Source organism: Corapipo altera, unplaced genomic scaffold, assembly GCF_003945725.1.
Source record: "Corapipo altera isolate COAL_440 unplaced genomic scaffold, ASM394572v1 268, whole genome shotgun sequence".
Taxonomy (NCBI): domain Eukaryota; kingdom Metazoa; phylum Chordata; class Aves; order Passeriformes; family Pipridae; genus Corapipo; species Corapipo altera.
In genome coordinates this window covers 9,923,971-9,937,378 of record NW_020884901.1, presented here as the reverse complement: position 1 = coordinate 9,937,378, position 13,408 = coordinate 9,923,971, and the positions used below count along the sequence as shown (strand labels likewise).

General features: G+C 47.3%; 1 protein-coding gene across 2 annotated transcripts in view; it reads left to right on the top strand.

Moving 5' to 3' along the window:
• PNPLA7 (patatin like phospholipase domain containing 7) overlaps nucleotides 1-13,408 on the top strand; it is a 133,170-nt gene that overhangs the window by 70,830 nt on the left and 48,932 nt on the right. For both annotated transcript variants that reach the window (XM_027649990.1, XM_027649989.1), the window contains exons 23-26: nucleotides 7,734-7,797; nucleotides 8,852-9,020; nucleotides 10,098-10,280; nucleotides 11,268-11,386. In XM_027649990.1, the coding sequence (XP_027505791.1) occupies nucleotides 7,734-7,797; nucleotides 8,852-9,020; nucleotides 10,098-10,280; nucleotides 11,268-11,386 (535 nt within the window). The remainder of the gene's footprint in view (nucleotides 1-7,733; nucleotides 7,798-8,851; nucleotides 9,021-10,097; nucleotides 10,281-11,267; nucleotides 11,387-13,408) is intronic.

The following is a 13,408-nucleotide window of genomic DNA, read 5'->3' as shown; positions in this document are numbered from 1 at the left end:
TTTTTTTCTCCCCCTTTTTTTCTCCCCCTTTTTTTCTCCCCTTTTTTTCTCCCCCTTTTTTTCTCCCCCTTTTTTTCTCCCCCTTTTTTTCTCCCCCTTTTTTTCTCCCCCCTTTTTTCTCCCCCTTTTTTCTCCCCCTTTTTTCTCCCCCTTTTTTCTCCCCCTTTTTTCTCCCCCTTTTTTCTCCCCCTTTTTTCTCCCCCTTTTTTTCTCCCCCTTTTTTTTCCTCCCCCTTTTTTTTCTCCCCTTTTTCCCCCCTTTCCTCCCCTTCCCGTCTTTTTTTCCCCTTTTCCCTCTTTCCTTGTTTGCTCTCTTTTTCCTCCCTTGTTTTCCCCTTTTTCCCCCCCACCTTGTTTTCTCTCTTTTTTTCTCCCTTGTTTTCTCTCTTTTTTCTCCCTTGTTTTCTCTCCTTTTTTTTTAAGCTTTTGTATTTTCTCCTTTGCACTCTGGGTGTAAATTGTTTGGGTGTTCCTTGTCAGTGCCTGATGAAGGACTGTGTGCAGATGGTGCTTTGCTGTGAGGGTTTAGAGTGTTTTCTCCTAATTTCTTGCACCAAAAAATGAACTGAATAATGAAGTGAGATTTTGATTTGTTTTCAGGTTGTCTTGGTATTCACCTGTACATTTGACGGGGGGGGAACTGTTGCCCAGAGAAGCTGTGGCTGCCCCATCCCTGGAAGTGTCCAAGGCCACGTTGGACGGGGCTTGGAGCCACCTGGGCTGGTGGAAGGTGTCCCTGCCCATGGCAGGGGGTTGGTCTGGATGATCTTTAAGGTCCCTTCCAACCCAAAGCAGTTTGGGATTCCATGATTCCATGTGCTGCTGCCACCTGGGCACTTACCTGAGCTTCCAACTATCAGCTGGGCTAATTAGCACTTAGGGTTGGGTGTGAACTGTGATTAGACCTGCCCTGCATTTATGGAAATGAGAGGTGTTACTTAATGTGCTTGAGAGGCTTAATTGAAAATCTTGTCTTAAGGAAGCCTCAGTGTACATGTTCCTGGATTTGAAGATAAGGGGGTTCACTGTGTAGATTTGCTGCTGTTTGCATTTTATTTTTGTGTTTATTTTTTGGTTTTAACCAACTTTTGTTTTAATTGTAAATTCTAATCAGCTGTTTCTATTTAACACTTGACATAACATTTGATTCATATTTACATTTGAAGCTCTGGGCTTCAAATATGTTCCAGAGCAGTGGAGGGCAGCCTTAGCATGTGAGGGGAAAGCAGCTGGTTTTAGCTTCCTTTTGCAACTTAATATGTTATTTTAGAAAATTTCTTCCTCTTACCATTAATATTAACTTAGCTGAATATTGCAGTGGTGCCTTGAATTCTCCTGCTGCAAGTTGGAGACAAGAGAAAAGAAGGAATTAGGAGGATGGAGGCAGGAACACTGAGATCATTGCAGGAATCATCCTGAGTTTTCAGCTGCTGCAGCTCTGGGAAGGATCCTGCCCTTGGGATATAGGCTGACCCTCATCCCTGGGAGCGTGGTGGGAATGCAGGCTGGGTTGTGACACAACAACATAACAGTTAGGGGATGGTTTTCCTTTTCCTGGAACTGGCATGAGAAGGTTGTTGGCAGTGCTTGGAGTTAGAGCTGGTTGCTGGTTAATCTATTAAACAGGATTTTGGGGTGGGTTTTTCTTGGTAATTTTTAGCCACTTCTGTCTTATTAAAGGAATATAAAAATACTGACAAATAGAAGATCTCAGTCTGTTAGTGAATATATACTGTCTGCAAGAACTGGAGAAGTATTCAGTCTTCTCCAGTTCTTGTAAAAAAACCACTTTTGCCTGTAACGAGACAGGACTAAGTGGTTTTGCTGCTAAATTCTCTTGTGTGGGTTTAATTTTATTTTTTTTTTCAAATTTCTTTTTTTAAATGGTTTGATTTGTACTGGGAACAGCTCAGGTGAGCAGCCTGCTCTCCACCATGGGCTTTCTGTGCCCCAGGACACCCTGGCCTGGCCAGCTGTGCTTGTGCTCTGCAGACAGGGACCATCAAGGTGTGGGAACACCCACAGCTCTCTCCAGCCCATTTGTGCTGGTTTCTCTGACATTTGGTGTTCCTGTGATTTATGATAATTCAGATGTTGTTTCCAGACAGTGTGACCGTGTTCCAGTTAAATGCTAAGGAATGTTCATGCTCCCATGGAGCTTAGGATCATGGAATGGCTTGGGTTGGAAGGGACCTTCAAGCTTGTCTTGTTCCACCCCTGCCATGTGCAGGGACACCTTCCACTAGCCCAGGTTGCTCCAAGCCCCATCCAACGTGGCCTTGGACACTTCCAGGGATGGGGCAGCCACAGCTTCTCTGGGCAACCTGTGCCAGGGCCTCCCCACCCTCACAGGGAAAACAATTTCTTCCCAATATCCCATCTAACCCTGCTCTGGCAATGTGAAGCCATTCCCCCTTGTCCTCTCCCTCCAGGCCACTGTAAATAATCTCTCTCCATTTTTCTTGGTGGCTCCTTCAGGCACTAAAAGGCCACAATCAGGTCACCCCAGAGCCTTCTCTTCTCCAGGCTGAACAATCCCAGCTCTCCCACCCTTTCCTCCCAGCAGAGCTGCTCCATCCCTCTGATCACGTTGGTGCCTCCTCTGGACTCCTCCAGCAGCTCCACGTCCTTCCCACGCTGGGCCCCCGGGGCTGGAGGCTCTGAGTGGGTGCCAGAAGCTGGTGCTGAAGGGGTTGGTACCTGGCAGCAGTAACTGGACGTGGCCCTGCCTTCCCTTTGGGACAGGGACCAACATGGACCATGCCCTGAGCACTGTGGGCAGCACGGGAGGGTCCTGCAGGGCACGGTGCCCGGGGCTGCACCTCTGTGTGCTGCAGGCTCACTGCCTGGGAATCGGGGGCTCTGGGGCTCCAGGGGAAGAGGCTGCACAATGTACAACTCCCAGAAAGCAGGAACAGAATTTTCCAGCTCTGATCTGGAGCACCAGGAAGGTGTGCAGGTTTTACTGCTGTGCTGGTGAATTCTGCCTGGTGTTCATGATGTCTATTTTTATTAGGAATATTTCTTCCTCTGAATGCTGGTGGAGTTGAGAGCATCTTTTGATAAGAAGTTCTTCTGCAGTATTCAGATTTTTCAGAAGTATTTGCCTAACTATTTTTTTTTGTTCCTTTACTGAGACCAGCTAAAAGACACCACATGGCTGTGTGAATTCTGGCTCTATGTGGGAGCCCTCTGATCTCATAGAATTTCAAACTGAAGTACAGAGGGATTCAAATCCAACATATGTGTCTCTCTCATTCCTTTCTGCCCTTTAAATTTAAGCTTTCTTTTCAGTTCTAAAAATGTATAATGTATTGGAGAGCTCACTGAAATATCTTTATTAATAATTTATTTGAGTTTTTAATTTTAGTTCTGCCTGAATTTCCTTTCTTTACACACAGATTAGATTTAAATGTGAAATGTTCACTGTGGTTCCTGGACCCTGGCACAATTTGGTATTTTTTAATGGGTTAGATCTTCTGCCATCCAACTCATTTATCAGTTCAGTCTCTTTGACACATAATTTTGTAGACTTTTATTAGGCCAAAAGTAAATTTTCTTTTGATGGAGTCCAGCCAAATAAGTTTGCTCTGCTAAAATGTTTCCATGATGCATTTTGTACTGACTGTATCTTTTGGTGTAAGTTTTCCAGGTAAGGTGGATTTCTGAGCCTCAAAATCATCCCTTGCCCTCTGGGCATCTGAGTTTTCTAGGCAACTTTTGGATTGTGTTTTATTGGACTAAGAACTAGGACACCTGTGTTCCAACTCCTGCATATCTTAGGAAATTAATGTTATATAAAAAAAATTACCAAAGTGAGTCCCTTGCTCATTCTTGGAAAGAAAGGAAGGGTTTTATGTCTCTCATGTGGTGCCTTTGTCCCCTCACTGGGGCAGGAGTTTGGGAGCTTTGCTGAAGAGCTGCCACAACCCTTCCCTTCAGTGCCCTTTGTTCTTGGAAGAGAAAATGAACCAGACCTCTGATATTTCCCAGCTTTTCTTTCTCCTCTCTTCTCTTTCTTGGAATTGTAGTTCTGTACTGAAAAACAGATGGCTCTGGAGCACGGATTGAGGTGCTCCAGGAGGTTTCCCCATGAATCATGATCCCCCTGAGCTGCTGCCATGGAATTCTCTAACCTGAAGCACATAAAAGCTGGGATTCAGAAGCCCAGTGAGTTCTTCAGTGAAAGAAAAATCCCCCCTGGCTATTGAAAGTCACCACCCCAGGCTTGAGAATTCCCTGAGCTGCAGATGGCTGGGGGCTCAGAGGATGGCATTACGTTGTCCTTGCTCTAATACTCCTCCTCCCCAGCAATCTGCTCTGGCTGCTGTCAGAGACACACTGCAGGGCTCAGATTAATATTTCATGTTACCTCGTATCACCTCTCCTGTGCTCTTACCTTTGAGCTGTTCACCCTGTGTCTGGTCCTGCTGAAGGAGCACATTCCCTGAGGGATGCAGGGGGGTGTCCATGGTGCCAACTGTGAGTTAGTTGCCCACGGGGTTGATGCTGGGTGTGGAGGAAGCATCACTGGGTGATGTAGCACAGGTGTGTAACGGGGATGATGCACTCCAAGGATGCACTAACACATGGACTTGGTCACTCCTGCCTGCAGGGGTGGCTGTTTGAGGGATGTGGACTTGAATCATCATGGAATCATGGAATGGTTGGATTGGAAGGGACCTTAAAGCTCATCCAGTTCCACCCCCTGCCATGGGCAGGGACACCTCCCACTAGCCCAGGTTGCTCCAAGCCCTATCCAGCCTGGCCTTGGACACTTGCAGGGATGAGAATGTTGGTTTTTTATTACTTTGTTGCTCTCAGCAGTTGAGTTTCAAGGACACTTTTGGTCGTTCTGTTTTCTGAGCTCGCATATGTTGGTGTTCTTGAGCACACTAATGGAGGGTTATTTAATGATCAATTAATTGGGAGCCTGTGAGAAATTGGGAGTGTGGAGCAGATGGTTGGTGTTTCTGAGACAAAACAGAGTTGGTTCTGTTGGAATCATCACTGTGTTCTGTGCTGGGCATAAGTAAAGGTCTGGGAATCTTTGTCCTGTGCCACCGATGTATGGGGTGGGATGGGATGGGATGGAGTGGGATGGGATGGATGCTGGGCAGGCTCCTCCTGAGCTGGCACAGCCAGGATCTGTCTGGTCACCCCTGTTTGTGTCCTGTGCTGTGAACTGCTGCTTTCCCAAGCCAAAAAGGAGGGGAGTGAATGTGATTTATAAGCCATAGACCTCTCCAAGGCTCCTGTGGTGCTTGATGGGCACGGGTTGTCTCCAGTCAAGGTACTGTGGCTGAAGTTGCCATCACCTTTGACTGGGAGAAAGATTCACCCCAGCCCTACAAACTCTGCCTCTCCCCTTGTATGAGAGGTGTTCTGGCTGCAGGTCACTGGGTTTAATGGTGTCCCCTGGGTTTAATGGTGTCCCCTTAGGGCCTGGGCCCTGGTGCATCACCAGTTTGGGACACTCCTCACTCCACTGCTGATGCTCCTGGATCTCAGTGCCCAGGGGCAGGCAGGGAACAGGCCAAGGCAGAGGTGGAGCCCAGCTGGGCTGTTCCCTCCTTGGTGTTAGTCTCTCCTACTTGACATTTTTATTGTATTCCTCAGCTCATTTGGCATTCCTGGCTGTTTATCTTTGCCTGCTAAACTTCCACCACTGTCACAAAGCTTTGTAAGTCACATATCCTGGAAGAATATTTTATCTGCATATAATTTCTATTTTGCTGAGGATCTGACACATTAGCAAACACTGATGATAACTCTGCTCTTGAATGCTTTCAGAACTGGCCTGCCCTCTATCTCTTGCTGGCTTTGTCACGTGCAATGCCATCAGTATTTCTTCTCTCTTATCCCATTATGCCATTGAAAGCTGTGCTAGACCTGCTCTTTGTCAGGTGAATGGTAAATCAGCTCAGAGAATCTCCCAATGTCAAAAATAAGGTGATAACCCCCCTCACCAGGCACTGGGGCTGTTCCCTGCAGTTGGACAGGTCGGGGAGCAGCAGAGGGAGGAGGGAAGGGCAAGTTAAACCAGGTCTGCTCTGGAAATGCTGCTGAGCTCATTCCCTCCTTGCTTTCTTAGGAACCAGGTTCCAGAACCTTTATTGGAGGGTGAGGAAGTTAAATTCTACCCTTAAATCATCCTCTTTTTTGTGCTTTCTCACCAGCTGTTACTTTTTATCTTTTGGTCTCTGCTTATGGGATATTTTTGTCTGTTTTTGTTTGCTCTTTCTTCATCATAAGTGTAACAAAGACCAAACGTTATTTGGGTGTTTGAAAATGCAAGATGAAAAATCATACTTGTGAGCTTTTTCAAGTCTAACACTGAAGTCTGTTAAAGCAGAGTGAATAATCAAGCACTGGGGGTTGAGTTGGCCCTGAAGGTCAGGTTGGCCGGCTCCAATCTGTGCTTGTGGGTTTTGCTTTTCGAACATGTTAGTGTGAAATTGTGACCTTTTCCCATGTTGTTCGTTCACGGTTCCGTGGTTTTTACTGAACACATCATAACCTTGCCTTGAGAGCCCTCACATAATGAAGTGTTTTGTTATTTGGTACATGAATTTGAGTTCTTTTCTTAATGAAACAATGAAGGATTGCACAATGAAAACACGAATACAAAGCAGCTGCTCTGTCATGTCTTGTAAATGTGACTTTCTCTCTCAATAAGAGGCAGGTAATGTTTTCTTTAGGTGTGCAGTCATTCCCTCAAGTTTTCTTTTCTTTGCTTTCTTTTGTATTTAGCTGCAGTCACTCTGCAGCCTCCACCACATATGGCACAAATTGCTGCTGCTGAAATAGAGTTGCTCATAAGAAAATTAAACTAAAGTGGATGCAAGAAGCTTTCTGTGCAACAAAGTTCAGCTCAGATCTAAAGTTATTGCCAGATATGTGTGTGCCTGTTTCTCTAGTGGAGTTTAACTGTGTCCTACAGATCTGAGAGTATTTTGGGTGAGATTCCTGTTGGTGTGTTGAGTAAGAAGTAGTACTGCTACAGAGAGGTTTAGGGTTCACCTGGGAGGTTGGTTCCATGCAGGATGAACAAACTCTGTATTTCAGGCTGTCAAACAGCTTCTCTTCTATGCAACCAGGTTCCTGGGCTTTCCATGGTTGTAAAGGTCCATGGTGTTCTGAATGCTGTGTTTGTGAACATGCAGCTGCAGTAGGAACTGTCACCAGAGCCAGGTTGGATGGGGCTTGGAGCAACCTGGTCCAGTGGAAGGTGTCCTGGCCCATGGCAGGGACATGCCATGAGATGAGTTTTAAGGTCCCTTCCAACCCAAACCAGTCTGGGATTCTTTGATCCTACATGACACTGAGGAATGGGATAACAGAGCTTGTAAGTTGTGAGTGATGCAGTAGCAGAGCTCTGGGAATATGGAGAATAGGAAGATGTGTTTGTAGACAGGTGTGAATTTTTTTGTGAGACTTTGTGCTAGCTCCTTCTTCTACAACAGCCCTGATCAATGCACTGAGCCATCACCATCTTCAAAGCAACTTCATGGAACCATAGACTGGTTTGGGTTGAAAGAGACCTTAAAGCTCATCTCATTCTTCCTCCTTCAGGGACACCTTCCACCAGCCCAGGTTGCTCCAAGCCCTGTCCAACCTGATCTTGGACACTTCCAGGGATGGGGCAGCCACAGCTTCCCTGGGCAGTGTTCTCCACACTTTGTCAGGAGCTCAATGACAAATGTTCACAGATGAAATTCCTTGTTCCTGCAGGTCCTGCCCTGCTGCTCACCAGTGACAACATCAAACAGAGACTGGGTTCTGCTGCCCTCGACAGGTACCTGCCCTCCTTGTTACTGGGGGAAAGTGAAGAAAGACTCTGTACTGCTCTCATAAATAGAGAGTTTGGGAATAAAACCCTGTATTCTGACATGCATAGGGCTTTCTCATCCAAGTGTTGGAGACAATGGCTGGAGCTGTGCCAGGGCAGGGTCAGGTTGGATCTCAGGAAAAGGTTCCTCCCCCAGAGGGTGGTTGGCACTGACCAGGCTCCCCAGGGCAGTGGGCACAGCACCAAGGCTGCCAGAGCTCCAGGAGGGTTTGGACAACGCTCTGAGGGACAGGGTGGGATTGTTGGGGTGTCTGTGCAGGGCCAGGAGTTGGACTGGATGATCCTTGTGGTTCCCTTCCAGTTCAGGATATTCTATGATTCTATGAACAGTGTTTGAAAAGTATTTGTTTCAAACGTGTGGGGTTTTTTCCATAGTCAGTTTATCACTTGTGAGATTGGAAAAGCTGAATTGCTCCAAGTAGTCACTGTGTGCTCATTCTTAGGGATGCCATGGAAGCTTTAGTGAAGTGAGGCATCACTGCATCCTCCTTCCTTGGTGTATGTGTGTAATAGTATAAGTACTGGAGAAACAGAGCAAGCATGAGCCTGGAGATGGGAGCAGATAAGATTCTTAGACTGGCTGAGCAATAGGGCAGGTCTCTGCCCTTCAGATTTTCACAGAATCCCAGAATATTCTGAGTTGGAAGGGACCCACCACGATCATCAGTCCAACCCTCAGCCCTGCACAGGCCCATCCCCAAGGGTCACACCCTGTGCCCCAGAGGATCATCCAAACCCTCCTGGAGCTCTGGCAGCCTTGGTGCTGTGCCCACTGCCCTGGGGAGCCTGGTCAGTGCCCAACCAGCCTCTGGGGGAAGAACCTTTTCCTGAGATCCAACCTGACCCTGCCCTGGCACAGCTCCAGCCATTCCCTCGGCTGCCTGAAGGTATCATCCAAACACTCCTTGAGCTCTGCCGGGGTTGGTGACATGTCAGATTCCTGTCTTTTCTCTTGGGAGTTGTGACATAAACCCGTTTGTGTTTTCCTGCTCTGTCCCAGCATCCATGAGTACAGGCTGACCAGCTGGCTGGGCCAGCAGGAGGACATCCACCGCATCGTGCTGTACCAGGCTGACAGCTCCCTGACCCCCTGGACCCAGCGCTGCATCCGCCAGGCCGACTGCATCCTCATCGTGGGGCTGGGGGACCAGGAGCCCACCGTGGGAGAGGTTGGGAACACCCCTCTTTGCACCTCTGGCAGCCCAGCTCAAAGGGTGTCGTTCCACACTCAGGAGTTTTTCCGGGTTTAATGCCCAGCGAAGCGTAAATAATGAAATATTCCTGGGAAATGCGTGCTAGAAATGGGAAAAGAATTGCATGAGAACCCCCTGAAAGGTCAAGTTTTATGGAGGAGTGTTTTCAGCAAAGTTCTTTTCCTCTAAAGAGTCATTTTGGCCAATGGTAAATCAAAAGGAAATTGCTTTGAACCTTTGAGTTTCTGCCCAGAATTTCTTAACAGAGTCTCCACACAGAGAAAGAGAAATTCTTTTCTGCCTGGATGAAACTCATGGTGTGTGCCTAGGAAAAAGTAGATCTAAATTGCAGTGTATGAATAATTTAATCTATTTTATTACAGCTTGTAAGCTGTAATTTTTTTTCCTTTACTATCTATTTTTATTATTTTTATGTTTTATTACCAAAGTTTGACCAGGCACATAAATTCTGCAAGAAATTTAAAAATAAGATCCCAAGTGGAGGTTTTTTTTTAGGACTGTGAAGTGCTGAGTCTGACTCCAAAGAGCCTGGACAGGTCCCACGTGCAGCCCTTGTGTCCCTCTGTGCTGGTTCTTTGTGCCTGGGTGTGGGAGGCAGGGAGCACAGGCACAGCAGCTGCCAGCAGTTGCCTAAACCAACAAAAAAACAAGTCAAAATCAGAAATACAAGGAGGAAAAAGTGAACTGATGGGAGGGGAAAGAAGAAAACATGCTGAACATTTGTAGGCTTGAGTAGGGCTTGGGAAGCATCTCATGTTGCATGGAGAGGGTGTGTCTGCATGTGCATTTCATGGCCTGCTTTGGGTCAAAAGCATTTAGGTTTGAATCTTTGTCTGTGTGCCAGAAGTCTAAAATCAGGCAAATCAGTTGTCTAAATCCATCATGTCTGGGGGTTCTTGTTGTGCAGAGTTGTCTGTGGGTTCAGGTGGGAATGGGGATGAGGGGGGTGTGTGTGTCTCATACCTGTTACACTGATACTGGAGCAGGCAGTACCTGACCCCCCATTCCTCTGGTGTCCATAACCTGCTGTAGCTGGAGAGGATGCTGGAGAACACTGCAGTGAGAGCCCAGAAGCAGCTCATCCTGCTCCATAAGGAGGATGGGCCCCTCCCTTCCCGAACTGTGGAATGGCTCAACATGCGCAGCTGGTGTTCTGCTCATCTCCACCTCCACTGTCCACGCAGAGTCTTCTCCAAAAGGAGTCTGCCCAAGCTGGTAAGAGATTCCTGATTTGGTGGCTGGCCCCTTGCTGTAATCCCATGGATTACACCTTACCTGTAATCCATGTATCCAAAGGGATCTGGGATAATGATACTCCATGGTGTTCTGATGTGCAATGGGCTCTTACACAGAGTTCTCTTTAGATCTGTTTGGCCTCAATTTAATAAAGGAAACAGGGATAAGGGGCCCATGTTTTCTTTAAGGATGCATATTTGGCTTTTTGATATCCTGAAGACAATAAATACTATCTCAGAGTCACTTTGAAAGGTATGTGCCATAGATTCCTTTTTGTTGGGAGGATCCCTGTGCTTGCCAAAACCATGCCAAAAATAAGGCAGAGGTAGCCTGGGGTGCTTCTCAGGAATTTCAAATCTTTATCAAGAAAGAAACAGGTCCAAAGGAAATACTGTACTAGCATGAAATTCTCCCAGCAGCTATGGAAGACTGAGAGAGGCACTTGATCTCTAGAACTGTTTGGGTAGTTCATTGACCCTCTGTTCCTTTGAAGAACAGACACCCACTTGGAACAGAGTCACATACAGGTTCAGGCTGGAAGGGACCACAGTGGGTCATCCAGTGGTCCCTGCCTGCTCCACCAGGGTCCCCTGGAGCAGTCACCCAGGATTGTGTCCAGATGGTTCTGGAATATCCGCAGTGAGGACACTCCACACCCTCTCTGGTCACTGCCCAGCAAAGAAGTTCTTCCTCATGTTCAGGTGGAACTTCCCGGGCATCAGTTTCTGCCTGTTCCTCTTGTGCCATTGCTGGGCCCCCCAAGCAGAGCCTGGTCCATGCTCTGCCCCCTCCCTGCAGGCACTGATGGACATGGATGAAGTTCCCTCTCAGTCTTCTCTTCCCGAGGCTGAACAGCCCCAGCTCCCCCAGCTTTCCCTCACAAGAGAGGTGCTCCAGTCCCCTCGTCTTTGTAGCATCTTTTAGCAGGATGTTGTTGGCTGCCTCTCCTGTGCCTCTCCTCTGCAGATAGAGATGTATGAACGGGTGTTCCAGAAGCCACCGGACCGTCACTCCGACTTCTCCCGCCTGGCCCGTGTCCTGACCGGGAACGCCATAGCGCTGGTGCTGGGGGGTGGAGGGGCCAGGTAGGTGACTTACTGGGGCTGGATGGGGCTTGGAGCAACTTGGTCTAGTGGAAGATGTCCCTGCCCATGGTAGGGGGGTGGAACTGGGTGGTCTCTAAGGTCCCTTCCAGCCCAGCCCAGTCGGTGCTGGTGCTACCGGATCTGAGCGCTCCAGTGCCACTGGGCTGGGACAGATCCCGCAGGATAACAGGCATCCTGGAACATCCTGTTCTGCAAACAACGTTTGGGGGTGAAACTTAATGTGCTGGGGTTTTGTGCTCGATTTCTGCAGAAGGAACATGAGTATTTGTGACCTCCTGAGACCTGTCATAAGTTGGGTTTAATACCAGGAGGTGACCAGGGCACTGAACATGATGCTTCTTTCTGTTGGCCTACACTGTGGATTTTTTCCTCTATGGATTCTCATATTAGAAAATGGCTCACAACATTTCAAAGGCCCCCAAAGCTCTTCAAAGTTGGAGCAGTAAGAGGAATTATTTCCTCTAATGGAGAATGTTCTCGTCTGTACAATCCCCCAAGCCCCCAGGTACCCACACTTTGACAGCCTTACCTTGCAGAAAGAGTGTATTTTTTCAGACACAAGGACAAGGTGTGTGCTGAACACTCTATTAGAATTCCACCTGAATCCCCAGTGAGCTTTAGAAATAAATTATTACTGGCATTTTTCTTTGGAATCTCTTTTTACTTTGAGAGTTTAATGTTGAGACAGAATTGAGCTGCCCTTTGTCTCAAGCGAGCGCCGCCTTCGTTGTCTCCATCACTGTGTTTTTGAAGCCCTGCTTTAAAACAGTGCTTTGAAATACAGCTCTCAAAAATAAAATCCATAACTTGCACACAGTCTGTCTGTTTAAGTCCACGGAAATATCACGTTTCTGTCTTTGGGCCAGCGCGTGCTCTGGGGGAACGTTCACTGCAGCGGAGCTTGGAGCTCCTTTGTGGCAGCTTGTCCTGATTAGTCACTTGGTGCTGAGACAGCCACTGTTTGGCTGGTTCCTTGAGTGCCTGCACAGGTGCCTTCATCCTGCTCCCTTTCAGTGCCTCACCTGAGCTGATTTCAGGATTTCATTTCCGAGACAGGCTCTGCCCTGTGGAGACACAAAGCAGAGCAGAGGAGCCTCTGTTTAATCTGAGCTTCTCATGAGGCTTCTCATCAACTGATACAAAGACTTGTGGCTTGTTCTTTGTTACCAGCTGGTATCTCTGCCTCTACCCAAGCCTGTGTCAAGCTAAATACATGCACTCCTGTACTGCTGGCAGCACACTGTGCTCGTTCCCTTCCTTCCTTCCTTCTGTAAACACAGCTGTAATTTTTGCCAAACTATTTATTTCTTTTGTTCTACTACTTCATTTACAAGCTCCCACCTGCGGGTATGCAGGATCCCAGGTAAGGAAGAGCAGGATCATTGAGCCTGTGTTGGTCCTGTGTTGTCCTTCTCTGCAGAGCTGCTGCTGTGTTGGCTTTGGGGGCTCTGGTTGCACATCACCCCTTCAGCAACGTGACATGTGCCATTAATCTGCTCATTTCTGCATCTGTGCAATATGAGGGACTTGGAGAGGATTAAATGGCAGAGTGGATAAATAAGACATTTCTTCTTTCTCTGAAGCTCTGTGGCCTTAAAGTGCTTGTTCAGGGGGTTCAGGCTGACACATGGGTGGTGTGAGCACTGTGTTTTCCATGCAAAGGCACAGAATGCTGTTTTTGTCATTGAATCATCATCTAAATTGTGGTTAGATAAAAGACCTGGTTTTCTTAAAAGATTGTTTTCAAAGTGAGAATAGTGAGGAAAGGACAAAATTACTCTGAACTCTGTAAAATTTGCCTTTGGAAGGGCAAAGTGAGTTCTTGTTTTCCACATTTCTATTAACAAGAGAATTTCAAGAGATTAGGCACCAGGTACTTAAAATCATCCTGTGCTTAAAGCCTGTTCTAAGTAAAACCATCTTCATGTGTCACTGCACAGACTGTTCATAGTCAGTGTGGCCTTTGGATAATAATTACATGAAGTAACCTCCCACCTTGAT